Source organism: Tiliqua scincoides, chromosome 8 (assembly GCF_035046505.1).
Source record: "Tiliqua scincoides isolate rTilSci1 chromosome 8, rTilSci1.hap2, whole genome shotgun sequence".
Lineage (NCBI taxonomy): Eukaryota > Metazoa > Chordata > Lepidosauria > Squamata > Scincidae > Tiliqua > Tiliqua scincoides.
The window spans coordinates 12,235,826-12,253,614 of NC_089828.1; the positions used below are offsets into that span (position 1 = coordinate 12,235,826).

The 17,789-nt window shown below is 42.2% G+C and overlaps 1 protein-coding gene across 1 annotated transcript in view; it reads left to right on the forward strand.

The window, feature by feature from the left end:
- The window catches only part of ATP8B4 (ATPase phospholipid transporting 8B4 (putative)), an 81,486-nt gene extending 64,024 nt beyond the window's left edge, over window positions 1-17,462 (forward strand). Inside the window, exons 20-27 of the mRNA XM_066635425.1 lie at window positions 1,478-1,619; window positions 2,902-3,085; window positions 6,916-7,139; window positions 11,774-11,857; window positions 12,194-12,439; window positions 12,885-13,023; window positions 16,106-16,236; window positions 17,259-17,462. Coding sequence (XP_066491522.1) covers window positions 1,478-1,619; window positions 2,902-3,085; window positions 6,916-7,139; window positions 11,774-11,857; window positions 12,194-12,439; window positions 12,885-13,023; window positions 16,106-16,236; window positions 17,259-17,462 — 1,354 coding nt within the window. The remainder of the gene's footprint in view (window positions 1-1,477; window positions 1,620-2,901; window positions 3,086-6,915; window positions 7,140-11,773; window positions 11,858-12,193; window positions 12,440-12,884; window positions 13,024-16,105; window positions 16,237-17,258) is intronic.
- The last annotated feature ends 327 nt before the right edge of the window (window positions 17,463-17,789 follow it).

Sequence of the window (17,789 nt, forward strand, 5' to 3'; positions counted from 1 at the left end):
GGAAATTTCCATAAAAGTTTGGGTTTTACTAGATACCACACTTTTACTTTCTGGAGCATGATGTTGTATTGTATAAGGAAACCTGCAAGTATCCCCCGTGGGGAGATATACGGGCTTCAAATGTTATAAATGGTGTGGATAGCCAGTTAAAATAGCACAATCTGGGCTATGTCTTGACAAAAAAGATGGCCTCTAATGTGTATGACAAAACATCCCTTATAAGTGCTTCACTTCCACCTTTGATCCTCCTGGTTAATGAGGATCTCATTTCTAGCCCAATCTTACCTAACTCCTGCATGCTGATGAAACAGCACCAGCGTGGCACTCACCTTACCCCATGGGGGAGTTTGGGCATTTGGGAGCCTCCTTGGGGGAATAGAATGTTTGTTCCCTTCTCCTGAGGTAAGCCCCTGTAGGTCAACTCAGACCCACACCAGCGATATTACTAGTGCAAGCCTGCATTGACCAGTAAAGGCAGGTCAGGCCTAAGAAGAGCATTCGAATTTGATGGGCACAGCTGCCATTGAACTGGTCCTCTTCCTGGGCCCGATCTGCCCTCTTCCCTGCCCCAGATCCCCCCCCCTGCCCACTCTACTCTGCTCTACCCCCCTACTCACCTACACAGTCTTATGGTTGGTGGTAGGTGTCCCGTGTCCGTCATCACATGAACCCAGCCTCTCACCACTTATGGTGGCAGCCAGGCCATGTTTGCTAGCATTGTCATGTTCGTGACAGCCATAAGGCTGTTCATGCCACACCAGAATTCTCACTCTGGCAGCATAAATGGCCCATTGAATTGGGCCGTTCATCATGATGTTCTCTAACAATATCTGAAGGCATTTAATGAGTAAGTAGCATAGCCTCCTGTTTGAAATGGTAGTTGTGAGTTGCTTGGATTGTTAGAGCTGCTGACAGAGAGGCTTTAGTCTGCTGCTGGAAATGGCACCCTTCCCTATCAGCAGATCTGCGCACATGACAGACTAAGGTGCTTACTCGGAAGGACATGCTCTATTCTTTGGAAATTGTGCACATCTAAATCCTTAACCAGACCCCAAAAAGCTGTATGTGATTTTGCAAAACAGATTTGTGTTTTGCGCTCCTCAAAAATCAAAATCAATTAAAAAATGTGATTTTGCATTCCTGCAAAGCGGAAGTGCTTTGTGCCCGCTTTTAGTGAATGTTCCAAGCCTCTGGGAGAGCTGTGCAGGGCTCCCCTCACCTCCTGCAGCCTGCTGCAGCCCTACCTTCTGAAAGTAAGTCACAAGCACCCCACAAGTAACCCTTAGCGATGCGATCCTGGGGATCGCGTCACTGCCTCCTTCCTCTTCCTCCGCCCTTTAAAGGGACAGGGGAAGCATTACACGAACTGGTGGGTTGCAACCTACCAGTTTGAGAACCACTGCACTAAGGTTTCCGGAATGGAACTCCAGTAGATACCGAGGTCCCACTCTACATGTTTTTTATTTTGATTTTTCAGGAAAGCAAAAGGTCATATATTTGGATTCAGCAGAGATTCTTCTAGTGGCAGTACCGCCAGTGACAAACGTCAAGAATCATTGGAAAATGTGGAAGAAATTGTCACCGGTGATTACGCATTAGTGATAAATGGACATAGCCTTGTGAGTGAGTTGTTCTTGGATTATTTCCACCCCACCTCTCTACTAATAGTTGTGTGCCCTCGGTGTTCTGATCATGGCAGATTTCTTGCAAAACTCCAGAACTGTTTTGCAAGAAAGCTGGAAACAAAGGCTGGTTGAACTGGAAAAACCAATTAGAAAAGACATCTTAACTTTTGGATGAAAATCACATTAGTAACTCAGGGCAGCCTTTAAAAAAAAAAAGAAAAAAATTAACTGCCTTAATTAGAAATTGACCACTGGTCCTGTTTAAGGAGTTGTGTGAGGGGAATATCACAAATCATTGCCAATTACTCTCAAAAGCAACAAAGCCTGGGCAGGCTTTTATTCAGCTGCAATGCTGAATATATTCCTGATGTCTGCTATTTGAGAGCACAGACTGACCCGAAAGTCATTACTGCACCAAATTAATGTCATTAAGATACCTCAAGTGGTTTTTCTAAATATCAGCCTTTTAGAGGGATACCAAAATACTTGGCTTTGATTAAGAAACCTGGTTCTTGTCATAACAGAAAAATCTTACTTTTATAGCTGTTCTTGTATGTTGGTAAACTTCCAGCTCTTGAACAAGTATCAGAAATGCTCTCCTGAATTACTAAGACCATAAAAAGCTCTGGTTGAACTCTGAATGTAGCTTGTTACGAAGGCACAGAATAAACTTGCTATGTTCACTTTGATCTTCGCTTTGGTAAGGGTTCCCCTCTCCCTTTTTGGTTTGTAGAAGAAATGTCTCTTTCGGCATTTTTAAAAATAGCAAGCTGAAAACAGAAGTGCCCCCCCCACCCCAGCAGTGCAAAAAAAAAAAAAAAAATGGGAGGGGGAATAGCACAAAGGTTCAAGGGGAAAATTATATCTATATAATATTTGAATATTTTATAACATGTATAAGTTTTAAGCAGCGCCCTTTTTCAGGAACATTGTAGGTATAGGCAAAACCCACTAGTTCTTTAAATTTGCCTGCCAACAGCCTCATACTTGAGAAGCAACTGAGTGGATCTGCATGATTAGGCGATCAACAGACAAATCAGGTCATGAGTCTGGAAGCGCGTGCGCGAGAGAAGCGGCGCTGGGGGAGGCGGAGAGAAGAGGTCATGAGTCCTAATTGACAGCTCAATTCTATCCCTGTTGGGGTCTACTGCTGATTTGTGTCTCCTCTGCACATCTTCCTGTACCCAGCAGTGCCAAGTGAAGGCCTAATAATGTTCCAGAGTTAGCTGGGCCCTTGAAATGCAGCTGTTGGATTGATAATTCTTTCTATCTACAGGCTCATGCACTCGAGGCTGATTTGGAACACGAGTTCGTGGAAGCTGCTTGCATTTGTAAAACCGTGATCTGTTGCAGAGTCACTCCCTTACAGAAAGCACAGGTGGTGGAGCTGGTTAAGAAACATAGGAGAGCCATCACTTTGGCCATAGGAGACGGAGCCAATGATATTGGCATGATCAAAAGTAAGAGGGTGTTCTATATGCCGTTCATTTGGAGGAATTCTGAAAAAAATCTAGTTACATATTACAGTTCGCCTTTTGTATTGGGTTTTGTATCCTGTCCTACTTCACAACAAAGAGGTCAAAGCAGCTAACAGATAAAAAAGTAAATATAGCAATAAAAATATCAATCTTAAAAGCACACAATCAATCTTAAAAGCACACACACACAAAAAAAAACCCAGTAGTTTACAAAACTCTAAAAAAACAGTTTTAGGAGGGAGCAAAGAAAAATTATACAAAGGGTCAGCGATAGAAAGGGGTAGGAAGGGGATATGTCAGATCTCTCTGGGTATGGAGCTCCACATCCTGGACAAGAGAGCAAAGAAGGTCCTTTCTGCTGTCCCCATCAACTGTGGTTTTGCATGACGCACAGCGGGCCTCTCCCGCCAACCATCATGAACAGGCAGGATTCCTAAGTAGGAGATGGGCCTTTAAGTATCCTGGTCCAAAGCTGTTTAGAGCTTGAAAGCTGGTGAGTAATGCTATGAATTGTGGTTGGAAACTAACCAGTAGGCAGTGCACTTGGTATATGGGAGGAATCGTTTGTTGCAAATCCCTGACTTATTTTTAAGAGACTTGCCACTGCACTTTGAACCAGCTGAAGTTTCGGAGTGCTCTTTGAAAGGATTGCGACATACAGCATATTGAGTAATCCAGTCTTCACATGACTAAGGCATGTGTGATCAATGCCATGTTGGCCTTCTCCAAAAATGCAGTTGGCACAGCAGCCTAAGCTGGGCAATGGTACTTCCAGTTGCAGTTGCCACCAGATCTAGAAACACACCCAAACTGGGCTGCCCCATCCAAAACAGGCTGAATTTCTATAACAGAATCACTTCTTAAGGATCACTTCATGTAACGAATATTGTACCATTGGAAAAAATCCCATCTGCTTAGCTTTTTGAAGAATGACTTTAAGCACACCAGGATTGATTGATTTCCACATAATAGTCCATTGGACTTGCTTGTTCATAAATGAATTTGGAACTGGGAAGCTGTGTTTTAAAGGGAATATTCAGGATTAAGAGGGACATACTGTGGCATTTGTGTTAATGAAGAAAATAGGGATACTTTTTCACAGTTGCTTGAATTGCCACTGAAATGTTGCCTTATTAAGGCTGCAATCCTAACCACACTTTCCTGAGAGTAAGCCCCATTAAACAAAATAGGATGTACTTCTGAGTAGATCTGGTTAGGTTTGTGCCCGAAGTGGCTTTTGGAATGAATTTGGGGCTTCCCTATTTAGCTAAAACATCTGAGGAACTTAGAAGGAAGCCAAAGAGTCTTTAGATAAGACAAAATGTTCTTATGCCAACCATTTCTCACAAGTAGATACCAAACGGCCTTCACAGGCAGATTCATAGGACACCCTCAGGAGGTTAATTTCCATCCATGAAGATGTCTGATGATGTCACATCCATGATAACATAATGACAGATGTGTCACATAATGGCTAAGGTGATAATCCAATGCACAGTTTCCTGGGAGTGAGCCATTCAGAACTCAGTGGAACTTACTTCTGAGTAGACATGCATAGGATTGCAATGGAACAGCACACTCCTGTTCATGTCTATTTGGAAGTAAGCCCAATTGCTCCCAGGAAAGTGTATTTAGGATTACAGCCAAGAATCTGAGCCTTGAACTGGGAAGTGCCCAGTTCGTATCTCTCCAGTGCCATCAACAGGCTCAGCCCATCCCACTCCCATCTAAGGAAAAATAAATAACAATGCAATAAAAGGGAAATGCCCAGTTCAAATCTTCCCGTTGCTGTCTGGTCCAAGGATCTTTGGTAGCAGGACTAAGAAAGGGCTACTACCAGTCAGAGTTAATGGTTCTAGGCAAGTGGTGTCCAAAGTGGAGACTGCTGTGCACTGGCAAGGGCTTCCCCAGCATGGACAGCTCTTGCCATTCCATGGGGGAGCACCCATTCCTTGCCACGTCCAGCCACTTCTGCCTGGAAATTTGGATGCAAAGCCTGCTGGGGTATCAGAAGTGGGAAGCAGCTGGATTTGGCAAGGAATGAGGGTGCATGGAGGCACTTTGCAGAGGCTCCCCTGCAGAATGATAAGCTCTGTTCACATGGGGGAGGGGTTTGTATGGGTGCTGGATCTGGCCTGTGGGTTTGGCGCCCACTGTTCTAGGCTAGACACCTAACACCACATAACACCAGAACCAGGGGACATCCACTAAAATTGAGTGTTGGGAGAGTTAGGACAAGAGAAAATATTTCTTTACTCAGTGTGTGGTCGGTCTGTGGAACTCCTTGCCACAGGATGTGGTGACGGCATCTGGCCTGGATGCCTTCAAAAGGGGATTGGACAAGTTTCTGGAGGAAAAATCCATTACGGGGTACAAGCCATGATGTGTATGCGCAACCTCCTGATTTTAGAAATGGGCTATGTCAGAAGACCAGATGCAAGGGAGGGCAGTAGGATGAGGTCTCTTGTTATCTGGTTTGCTCCCTGGGGCATGTGGTGGGCTGCTGTGAGATACAGGAAGCTGGACTAGATGGGCCTATGGCCTGATCCAGTGGGGCTGTTCTTATGTTAAAGAAACCAACGATCTAACTCAGTATAAGGCAGCTTCATATCTTCCTATGCTAGAATTGCTGCTATTTTTTTAAAAAAACAACAGCATTCTTTACTCAGGATTGTAGGGTGGGTTCCAGCAGAAGTTGCCACAAAACAGTCTTTGTTTGCTTGTTTCTTTTGGAATAGAACAGTGACCAGTGATTTGAATGCTCCGCCATGTTACAAATGCAAGCAAGAGGTTGATTTCAAGTCTTGGACTTTCAACTACACATTGGCAGGGAGTAAAGATTTTTTAGAAATGTCAGAGGACTGTAGGTCTCCAAACATTACAAAAATTACGTAGCCTCCTGAGTATCATTTAATTGTACACAGGCAACAGAATTAATGCTCCAGTTGGCAAACATTCCTCAGGACAAAGTATAATGAGGTTTCATAAAATATCTCAGTTAGTGTAATCCCTATTATTAATACTGATAATCTTGAAGCATTTTCCCCCCCAATTTGTTTTGTTCCCTTGCTAAAGGAATTGTTAGATGCTGGCTGCATCAAGAATTTTTTTCAAAAATTCCAGTGCCACCATCCCCGTGGCATAGATAGAGGGGGTGCAAAGCAGTGCGTTTTGCAGGGAGCCTCACCGCGGCATGCAAGTGGCCTCGCCCCCTCCCCATTCTCAGAGGTAGGAGCAAAACAGAGGCATTTAAATAGCTTTTGCCTCCATTTTGCTCCCACTGCTAGGAACGGCTCCAGAGGGAAGGGGAAGGGCTGTTTGCACGACGTGGTGTGGCGCCCTGCAAAACTTAGTGCTTTGCACCCCCTTTAGCTATGACACTGTGCCACCCCAAAGTTTCTACCAAGTGGTTCCATAGAAGAGTTTAATGCATTAATGTAAATAGTTGTGGTTGAAAAGTTCTGAAAAGCAGGGAATGATTGTTTTTAATTCTATTAATTTGACATGTTGCTTGCTCCACCCAGTTGCAAGTACATATAAGTGAAGTGGAAGAAGCTACTTTAGGGTGCAATTCTAACTAACTTTCCAGCACCAAGGTAAGGGCAATGTAGTTCCGGGGTAACGGAACAAACGTTCCCTTACCTTGATGAGGCCTCCGTGACTGCCACTCAACCTGTATTAACTGCAGGATACAGCACATGCCCCATTGGCACTGCTGTGTCAGTGCTGGAAAGTTGGTTAGGATTGGGGCCTTAGCTTATTTTTCTCATGTTTCTTATGAATTCTCATTTGCCTTTTTTGTTTACCTGTAGGTGCCCACATAGGTGTTGGCATCAGCGGCCAGGAAGGAAGGCAAGCTGTTTGGAATAGTGATTACTCTTTTGCTCAATTCAGATACCTTCAGAGGCTCTTGCTCGTTCATGGCAGGTGGTCGTATTTCCGAATGTGCAAATTCTTGTGTTATTTTTTCTACAAAAACGTTGCCTTCACTCTTGTGCACTTCTGGTTTGCTTTCTTCTGTGGCTTTTCAGCTCAGGTAGGCTCTTGGCATTTAGTTTTATAAGCCAGAAGAATCATGCCTTCTTTGTATTTAATAGGGCAGCCTTAAAGCTTACTTGTTACTGGTCAGAGACATTACAGTGAAAGTAGTGAACCATGCAATCTAAATTTTAGCACCAATGAAGTTAAGTGAAACTCACAAGATGTTGGTTTTAAAATGCATTGATTGTTTGTAATCATTTTAAAATCAATTCTTCTGCATGTCACACTGTGGGTTGTTTTTTTTTCTAATTTCACCAAAAATTGAAAATATGAGCTAATGCAGACATGACTCCTATGGATATAGGAGCAAGCAAACATTGCCACATCTGTTATTTTTATTTCTTAATGATACATCATTGATGCATGGTAAGTTTGGTCAAGTAGGATGTTATAAGGTGTTTATTTCTACATCTGTCTGAAAGAAAATCCCATGATTTTAACTAGAGACTACAGAGATCTAAACATGTGGTTCAGCATTTCTCAAACTGTGGGTCGAGACCTACTAGGTGGGTTGTGACCCAATTTCAGGTTGGTCACGTATCATCTAGGTCAGCTGCCACTGAAAATACAGGGTACAGAGCCACTGGGCAGTGTGAGCTCCCTGTGGGAGAGAGACCTGGTGCTTTGACCTGAATAGGTGGAAAGAAGGGATGTTGGAAAGGGGGGAAGACTGTGTGGTTGGAGAAGGATTCAATTCTGCATTCTGCTTTGACTTCAGAGCTGGAATGTTTTAATTTCGAGCTATGAAAAATAACACCATGAGTGTGCTGTGTAATGGGACCTTTGGCTGATTGCAGCTTACGTTTGAAGCCTACATTGATGACGTCACTTCTGGTCATGACAACACTTCCAGGTTAATGACATCACTTCCAGTGGATCCTGACAGATTGTCATTCTAAGAAATGGGTCCCAGTGCTAAAAAGTTTGAGAACCACTGACCTAGATTGTCTCGGCACAATTAGACACTTTTGCAGCTGCACAAACCAGTCAGGCAAAGGATGCCAGTACTTTGAGACACCACCATAGACACCTGAAAACCTAGACAGTCTTCTAAGAGCACCAGTTCTGGCACCCTCACAAACTACTTGAATGAACTAATGACTCCAATCAAGCTGTGTCTCAAATTATCATATAGTGTCATCAATCATGACGTCATGAGAGAACAACAGCATGCCATGCTGCCACAGAATTCACAATGTAGATTCCTGAAGTGAAAAGCAGGTTACTCAACATGCCACCTACAAACAAAAGACTTGACTCTTGCCAAATCTGAGTGGAGGGAAGCAAGATCCAGGAAGAGGTAGACCCAAGGTCTATGTAAGCTTGCTGGGGAATGGAGCGGCAGACTGACCCATATATTGCCTAGGTTTGAGATTAAGCCTGAGCTGGAAGTATTGAATGAAGCATACTACATCACCTACTCTGACCTATGGGTGATGTTTGCTGATCCAGCTGGATATCCTGCAGTTTGTTCTTCAGCCAGAGTTAGGAGGTGGCACCAGACTGAATTCCTGTCTAATATCTCTTGTGGCACAGCTTCCCACAGGGCCTCAGGCTTAAAGTAAACCAAAAATGACTTGTGGGCAGGGGTGTCACTAGGATTCGCATCACCCTGTGTGGGAGGCCTGCGTGTCACCCCATGCAGTGGGCGGGGCAATGCTCCAGGTGGTGGGCGTGGTGATGTACCATCGCCCCACCCCCACTGGTTTTTTTGGCTGTACCTTTTCTTAGAACACAGATATTTCAATGTGGTTTGTTTCATTGCATTCTGCATGAAATTACGCATTGATTGATATATAACATGATGGGATTATTCCTCCAAATTCTGATTTTAGTGACTTTGAAAACTTGAACTCGTGCAGGGAAAGCGCCCTACAGGCATCTGCAAGAGGGATCTGAAGGCCTTAGGAGTGGACCTCAACAGGTGGGAAACCCTGGCCTCTGAGCGGCCCGCTTGGAGGCAGGCTGTGCAGCATGGCCTCTTCCAGTTTGAAGAGACACTTGGCCAACAGTCTGAGGCAAAGAGGCAAAGAAGGAAGGCCCATAGCCAGGGAGACAGACCAGGGACAGACTGCACTTGCTCCCGGTGTGGAAGGGATTCTTACTCCCGAATCGGCCTTTTCAGCCACACTAGACACTGTTCCAGAACCACCATTCAGAGCACGATACCATAGTCTTTCGAGACTGAAGGTTGCCAACAACCAAGAGTCACACACACCTGTGTCAATTTACTAACACCTTATTGCAGCAGTTCTCAAACTTTTAGCACTGGGACCCACTTTTTAGAATGACAATCTGTCCAGGACCCATTGGAAGTGATGTCATGGCCAGAAGTGACATCATCAAGCAAATTAAAATAAATAATTATAAATAATTAAATTAAAATAAAAGAAATAATTAAATAAAGGGGAGCCAGTCCTGTTCCAGCAAGTGAATCTATTCTGAAGTAAGTCCTATTGTGGTCAATGGGGCTTACTCTCAGGAAAGTGTGGGTAGGATTGCAGCCTGTGAACCCAATCCTATGCATGTCTACTTTGAAGTAAGTCCCATAGTGGTCAATGGAGCTTACTCTGTAGTCTGCCTGCAATAACAACCCCCCAAAAAGAAGCAGTGAGATTTCTAGCCCTCCCCAGTGCCCAGTTTCAAGTTCTTCTATTTCAAGCATATCAAGGTAAAGACCCTCCTGGCTTTACAAGTGCAAAATAGAAAACTTTCCCCTTATCAGTTGAAGCCTCTTTTTTGGTCCTTTTTAGTGTGGGGGGGGAGGGGAAGCTGCCTTCTGGAGCATTTGTTGCACTCCAGTTCCATCAGATCTGGACCCTTCTGGTGTCCTCACATTCCCCTTTGCCTGGCCTGACCACCAGCCAAGGCACGTCTGCCTACTTGCCTACCCACCAAATTAAATCTCCCAGGATTCTTGGGGGAAAGCCAAACCAATTAAACTGGTTTCTTAGTTGTGGTGTAGATATCCCTGTCTTTTGGGTGTTCAGAATTTGGCAGGCACGTATCAGTTACTTGTTCGAATCTGTTTGACCATAGTTTTTGGCAAGTAGCGGTTCAAGCCAGTGACATGTAATGTTGCCCTGTAAATGAGGCTGATGACAATCTGTCACTGTGAAACAGTTTTGAGGAAAAGCTTTCTTAATAAAATGTGGAAGCTATTATCCTATCCATGAATATACAGTATTTAAACAATTGTGTTAATGCCAAGGCCATATAAAAACTCTGGATGGAAAGCTTTTTGAAATTGATGTGAGCGCTTGTCAACTCTCAAAGGTTTTGATAATGTCATAGATTCTGATAATAGATTCACAGATTCTGATCTGTGAAATAGTCATCTAACCCACCCAGTGTCATTCCCCAAAGGCTTTGGCTAATGTAGTGGCTGGCTAATGTTTCAGAAGAAATACTTGCTGTTCAGTTCCGTTCGTTTCTCCAGCGCCTTTTTTTGCTAATTGACTCAATGAGAAACACATGAGCAGGGCACCTCCTATTTATAATGGTAATGCTGTTTCTTCAGGCTGTGTTTATAAATCCCATTATAAGTTTGGGAATGTAAAGATATAAGTATGACTTTTACAGGATAGATTGTTAGGGGGTCATTCTCACAGAATGGAATGTTAAGTAGGTAATATTGCAAATTTTTACTGGTAGGAGTTTATCAGATATGCTCCCTGTTTACCTAGGCAGTAAGGAACATTGCAAATAAATCAATACTGATCTTCATGAAGAATCTTTTGGGGGGTGGTGGTGAAGGATTATTTGCTATATTTTCCTGTTGGTCCAGTTCGGGTTTCAGGGAGAACTCAAGCGATATCAGTCTTTGGATCTCTCGTGCTAAATTCTGCTTTTTGCCTCTTTTCAGGGGAAAGTGGGAAGAGTAGAACTGGTTGTAACTTGAATATTTTTGCCGTTTGAATTGTGTTCTCTTCCTCTCCTCTCCCCATACTCTTTCCCTTTTATGTGTATGTTAGATTATAAGCCTGTGCCTGGGTCTTGTGTCATTTTTTTATCTATATATTACTTAAAAGAAATTTTAAATTATTTTTTTTACAAATAAAACAATAATAAGTTGGAGACAAAGAGAGAGAAGGGAAAAACAAGAGGAGGGAGGGATGCGGAAAGCCAGGCATATATAGTTAACAATGCTAACCAAAACAGGTTCTATGTTGTAGGCGGACGTTAAAAGTGAGCCTTGACCCAAAAAGATTTGAAAGCTACTGTCATTGGAGATCGAGCATGCAGTGCAACCAGGGCCGGCTTGACTGCACAGTCAATTCAAAGTGACACCTATTTTTAGGGGCACCAGTGAAGTTGTGTACAGCCTGAAAGGTGTTTCACAGAATAGCTTCTAGAGGTGTCTCTTGGACAGCACATGACTATAAATGATCTCAGGGCTGTGATTGGCATCATCTGTTATATAGCAATTCAAAATGATATGCATGCTGTCAGTTAATCCATTTCCCTGAAAGAAATAGTCTAATTTGTTTTCAAGATGCTGTTGTCTTGCTTGTCCTAATATCTTAAAGCTGTTATCCTCAAGCAAAAATTAAAATGTTGCAAGAGAACACAGTGAATGTGATGGTGGATGACGAGAACTTTCACTCACTAGTTGTCTTATCTTTGCAGACTGTTTATGACCAGTGGTTTATTACTCTGTTCAACATTGTATACACATCTATGCCTGTGCTGGCCATGGGATTGTTTGATCAGGTACTCACTTGACAAATTCTAATTTTAATGTAATTTTCAATTCATTAATTTATTTTTTACATTTATATGCCACCTTTCACCCAGCACAAAATTCACTGTACCTCCAGCCACATATATAGTAGAACATAAGTTTGGCCTATGGTTGTACATGGTCATTCAAGGGTAAAGTAATGGGTTTTAGGACCTGAGGTCTTGCCTCACATGAGAAAAGGTCCTGCCTATGCCCATCTGTTTTTCAGACCACATGTAACAAACAACTGCAATCACAGTCACATAGTTTGGAAATATACAGTGTCAGCACCAGAATTCACACTTCGGTGAATTTATATATTGCAGGATGTGGATGAACAAGATTGTCTTGATTTTCCAAAGCTGTATGAACCCGGGCAATTAAATCTCCTGTTCAACAAGCGCAGATTTTTCATCTGCATAGCACATGGAATCTATACCTCAGCTGTTCTTTTCTTCGTCCCTTATGGTGCATTTTATGATGCTGCCGGAGAAGATGGAAAGCATATTACTGACTACCAGACTTTTGCCGTCACCATCGCAACCTCTTTGATCATAGTAGTCAGTGTTCAGGTAAAAAGGAAATTCTGAGACTTATAATTGTATTTGGTCATCATCTAATTTTTGAAACACCTTATTCTTCTCACCGTAGACTATGTTATTTCAGCGTTTATTTATTTAGCTTTTTCCCTTTTTAATTTGCATTCAGGAGCTTGACAATATTAAGATGTGTAATTGGTATCCTCTGATATAACATCTTGCATTGCCAAAGACAGATAAACTGGGCTAGTTTGGCATGGGGTTTGTGAAGGAAGGCAAGAACCTAGGAGGTGTTAGCATGCAGTGCTACTCTAATCTGGCAGGGAACCTTAGGGGGTACAATGCATCTCTGCTGGGTCTGCACACAGAGAAACTTATACTCTCCACTTAGACTTTGCCAGTGAGACATAAGCTATACTAGCTCCAGGACTAGCATATGGTTTCTATGAGACATAAGTCTATCTTATTTCCTTTACAGATTGCTTTGGATACCAGTTATTGGACAGGCATCAATCATTTCTTCATCTGGGGTAGCATTGCTCTGTATTTTGCAATCTTATTCATACTACATTCTTATGGAATTTTTGATTTATTTCCCAGCTATTTCCCTTTTGTAGGTGAGTCTCCGACTAAGTCCAGAGCTGCTTATGCAACATTTTCATTGCTTAACAAAAAAATTTATATTTCTGGTGAGAAAATAAAGTGCTAATGATGCTTAAGACAATAGCCAACGTGAGAATGAAGCTTTGTTTGTTTGTTTGTGACATTTTTACTTCACCCATCCTCCAAGGAGCTCAGGGCAGTCTATATTGGGTTGTTCCATTTTCTCTTCACAATAAACCCCTATACAACAGATTAGGCTTTAAAAGAATGACTTCCCAAGGCTAGCCCATCGGTTTCAGGGATGTCATGATTTTTAACCCTCATCCAGGTCCAATGCGCCATCCACATTGAATTGCTGTTTCACTCTTGGCCCAGTCCTATGGGCACACTGTGCTGATAGACCTCACATTCTGGCAGCACAGTGTGCTTTATGGTGTTCACAAAAGGCAATGTGCTGGGCCACTGCCACAGCATCTGGGCCACTGTCATAAGCAACAGGCAGCCATGACCACAAGTCAGCTGCTTTCAAAGGAGCCCCGGCACTAAGTCGGGAGGTGTGTGGAGGTGAAATGGGGCTGGGGAGGAACATGGCAGAGACTGGGGTGGGGAGGAGTATGTGTCATGGCTGGAAAGGGGTGGTATTGGCAGCAGAAGTGCCGCCTCTATCCTACCCCCTTCCAGCCTCAATCCACCTTTCCGGGTCCATTTGAACTTGAAACAGGAAAAATGCTAGCTCAGGTCTAAGTAGACCCATTCAGGTAGAAGAGATTTACCCCTGGACAAGGGAATAAATGTTCCCATACCTGGAGGAATCTCTGGGATTGCCCCGCCCCAAGAATCCAGCATGCACTCTGGTGGTACCGCTGCATTGGGCGAGGGGTTTAGATAGGATTGAATTGTCAGATTAGCTAGCTAGCTAATTTATTTATTTAAAAGATTTATAGTCTGCTTTTCCAGAAGCTCAAAGTGACATGTAGCATAATAAAAACAATTTACAATACCTAAAAACAATACATTAAAAAACTCAATAAGATAAATACAATACAATAAGACTAGTTTATAGCCCATCCCACCCAAAGGACTTAAGATGGCAGTGTAGTGGCTAATGGATTTGGACTAGGAAAACCTGGGTTCAAGTTCCCACTCAGTTTTGAAGCTTACTGGGTAACCATAGGTGAGTTGCTACAACTTGGCCTATCCTATCTCACAGGGTTTTTGTGAGGATGAAAGGAAAGGGAGGAACCATATCAAGTGTCCTGTTCTCCATGGATAAAGAGCAGAATATAAATGTGGGGGAAAAAACCCCAAATAACAGTATGTTCTACCTACCTCTGGCCACCGACAGCCAGTTTAAAAACAACAACTCACCACTTCAAGAGGACCTACAAGCTTGGATTTTGTTGTGTCTCCTGGGAAAGAGAATTCTAGCATTGAGGGGCAGTCACTGAGAAGGCCCTCTGGGAGCCCTTGTGGATCTCATTTCCAGTTATGCCATGTTCAGTGTGGTCAGGACAGCATACTATTGGCAGAAGTCATTCACCCAAAAGGCATTGCCAGGAATTGCTACACCCCAGATGGACTAATCTTGGAGAATGACTCTGTTGTTTCATGCAGTAGTTTTGGTAGCCAGAAGTTTGCAGCAGGAAGCTGCAGATACTTAAAAAAAGAAAGAAAGAAAAAAAAGAGGTTTTCTGACCCATTGTAAGATTTGAGACAAACAAGTTTATGTTAGGAAAAACAGCTGGACCCTGTTGGCAACCCTCAGAACAGGAATACCTGTCATTAACTAACCCTTGGCCAGTCATCTTTAATCTCCCAGTTTTACTTTGCTTATGCATTCTGCATTTCCACTTAAACTTTGATCACTGCATGGCTAGGAAGTGTGCCTCCACTGACATCCCAAAACAAATATAATCTGAGTGGTCCAAGCAGTTGTCCAAACAGCTCTTATTTCCATTGTTCATGGAACTGGAAACTGATTGAGTTGGGTCATCTCTGAACACTATGTTAGCCACAGCTTCTGTTAAGTTGGGAGAGGGGCAGCAAGGCCAAAGCAAGGCACTGCAAAGCAGAGGTGGGAATGAGGTGAGGCAGAAAGGAATCACTGGCCAAGGCACACCCAAGAGCAAGGTCTTCTCTCTCTCTCTCTCTCTCTCTCTCTCTCTCTCTCTCTCATGGAACCAAACCAGTTCTTGGACTTGGAACCAAACCAGTACTGTCTTGGACTTCTTACATACAAATACCTAACAAGTTAAATAAATAAAATACCAACAGGGCTGTGCATATATGTAAAGTGGAATATTAATGCATTTACAATGAGGTTCTCCAAAAGTAAGAACCACCTCCCACTCTATGTAGGTTTAGGGTCACTCTGCCATACTACTTTTTCTTTACCTTGGCTCTTCCTGTTTTCTCAACTGATTACTCTATAGCAGCATTTCTTAAAATGTGGGTTGGGACATGAACCAATTTCAGGTGGGTCCCTATTCATTTCAATATTTTATTTTTAATACATTAGACTTGATGCTACCATGGCATGTGACTGCATTTGGGGAAATGTTACAGACCTGTGCTTTTAACAAGCTACTATGTATATTCTTTTAACAATGATGGTAAATGGGACTTACTCCTGGATCAGTGTGGATAGGATTGCAGCCTAGGATTGTTAAAATTTTTCCTGCTTAATGATGTCACTTCCGGTTGTGACACCATTTCCGGTGGATCCTGACAGATTCTCATTCTAAAAAGTGGGTCCCAGTGCTAAATGTGCTCTATAGGACATCTCCATAGGGAGAGTTCCCTTGCAAACATCTGAACCATGACCATACCAATACTAAACACATACCATCCTCTGGAACCTGTGCAGTATTTTGTATGACATCAGATTTTTAGAGGTTTCAAAAAAATGTTGTCCTTTATTTCTTTAATTTTTCTTCAATGAACCTTTGTGTATAGCTAGAAAAATCTAATTACTTTGAACTAGAAACATATGTTAACGAATGAATTAAAGGTAACTTAGCATATCACACAACTGCCAACGACCATCATCTACCTGATATTCCAAAACCAAAATATTTTATTCTCCTGTGCTAATAGGAAATGCTTGGAATTCTTTAGGCCAAATAAATGTTTGGCTCATCATTCTCTTGACTACTGTGGTTTCGGTCATGCCAGTGATAACACATCGTTTTCTGAAGGTGGATATAAATCCAACGCTCAGTGATCAGGTATGGCTCACTTAAAAAAAAAAAGCAAATAATGGTTTCCATCCTTTTTTGGTATACCCCTTTTAACCTTTTGAGTTGGCAGGTATTGCCCATCTAGCTTGGCAAACTCTGCTTTTCAGCTCTGATAAAGTTCAATCCATTTTGTGTAGTTGAGCAGGCTGACATATTTTTTTTTGTTTCTGGCCTAAGACCTGTTCTTCACTTCTGCCTTTTTTCTGGGGCACCAGAAACTTTCAAGGCTCATGAACAGCCCTAATTTTCTTTTATGTAGGTTGTTTTTATTATATACTCACATGTTTATGAATATATAAAGGCGCCAAGAAAAAGGGCCTTCTCAGTAGTGGCACCAACATTATGGAACTCCCTTCCCCTTGATTTGAGAATGGCTCCTCTCTTGAGACTTTTCGGCGAGGCCTGAAGACCTTTTTGTTTAAAGAAGCCTTCTGAGTTCATGGCCTTTTTAAACATCTTTTCTATATCTTTTAGTATTTTTACAGGCCTGATTCCTCTATGATTGCTGCGTTTTGCTCTTTTTATCTGACTTTTTATCTGACTACGGTTTTTATGGGTATTTGTTAATGTGTTTTTAATATGTTTTTATTTGCAGTTAAATTATGTTTTTAATCTGTTTTTAATATGTTGTAAGCCGCCCTGGGTCCCTTCGGGGAGAAGGGGGGGATATAAATAAAGTTTTTTATTATTATTATTATTATTATTATTATTATTATTATTATTAGCTTGTTGTATATTGCTTTTTCTACTTGTCACCTCCTATGGGTTTTTGGAATTTTTATATTACTGCTGTGCTGGTTTTAAATGATCTTCTAGATCTCAATTATTTATTTTATAATTTTATGCTGTGCTTTACGTGTTAAGTTTTGTCAACTTTTGCCTTCAGCTTTAGGAAAGGCAGGGTATAAATGTTTTAAATAAGTAAAATAAATAACTCAGATCTGTAAACCAGCCAGGGATTATGATATAAGAACACTTTTCTTATCAAATGCAAACTTTCTTCTTCTAAGGTACGGAGCTTGCACAGGGCTAAAAAGAAGGAGACACCGTTTCAGAGGCACATGCACCAAGTACACAGAACGAGCTCGCGAAGATCTGCGTATGCTTTTGCTCATCAAGAGGGCTATGGGGAGCTGATAACATCAGGAAAAAATATGCGTGTCAATAATTTACATTCAGTATCAGTCACAGAAAAAGCCATGCAGAATAGCTGAACTGAGAACCTGCAAAAGAAAACGTAATGCCCGGTGAATAGCTTCAGCTGCAAAAGGACTGCATGACATTTGATCAAGAAACCTATGAATAAGCACATTTGCTATTCAGTGTGCAGCTGTAATCAGCGATGTTGCCAGGGGATGCGGGGGTGCGGGCCACACTGGGTGACGTCCCCAGGTGGGTGACACCACTACTGGTCAAAATTGTTAAAACCACAGTTTTTAAGAATAATACCATCATGTTATATATCATTAGATATGCAATCTCAGGCAAAATGCAATGAGACAAACCGGGTTGAAATGTCTTTTTTCTATCAAAAGTTATAG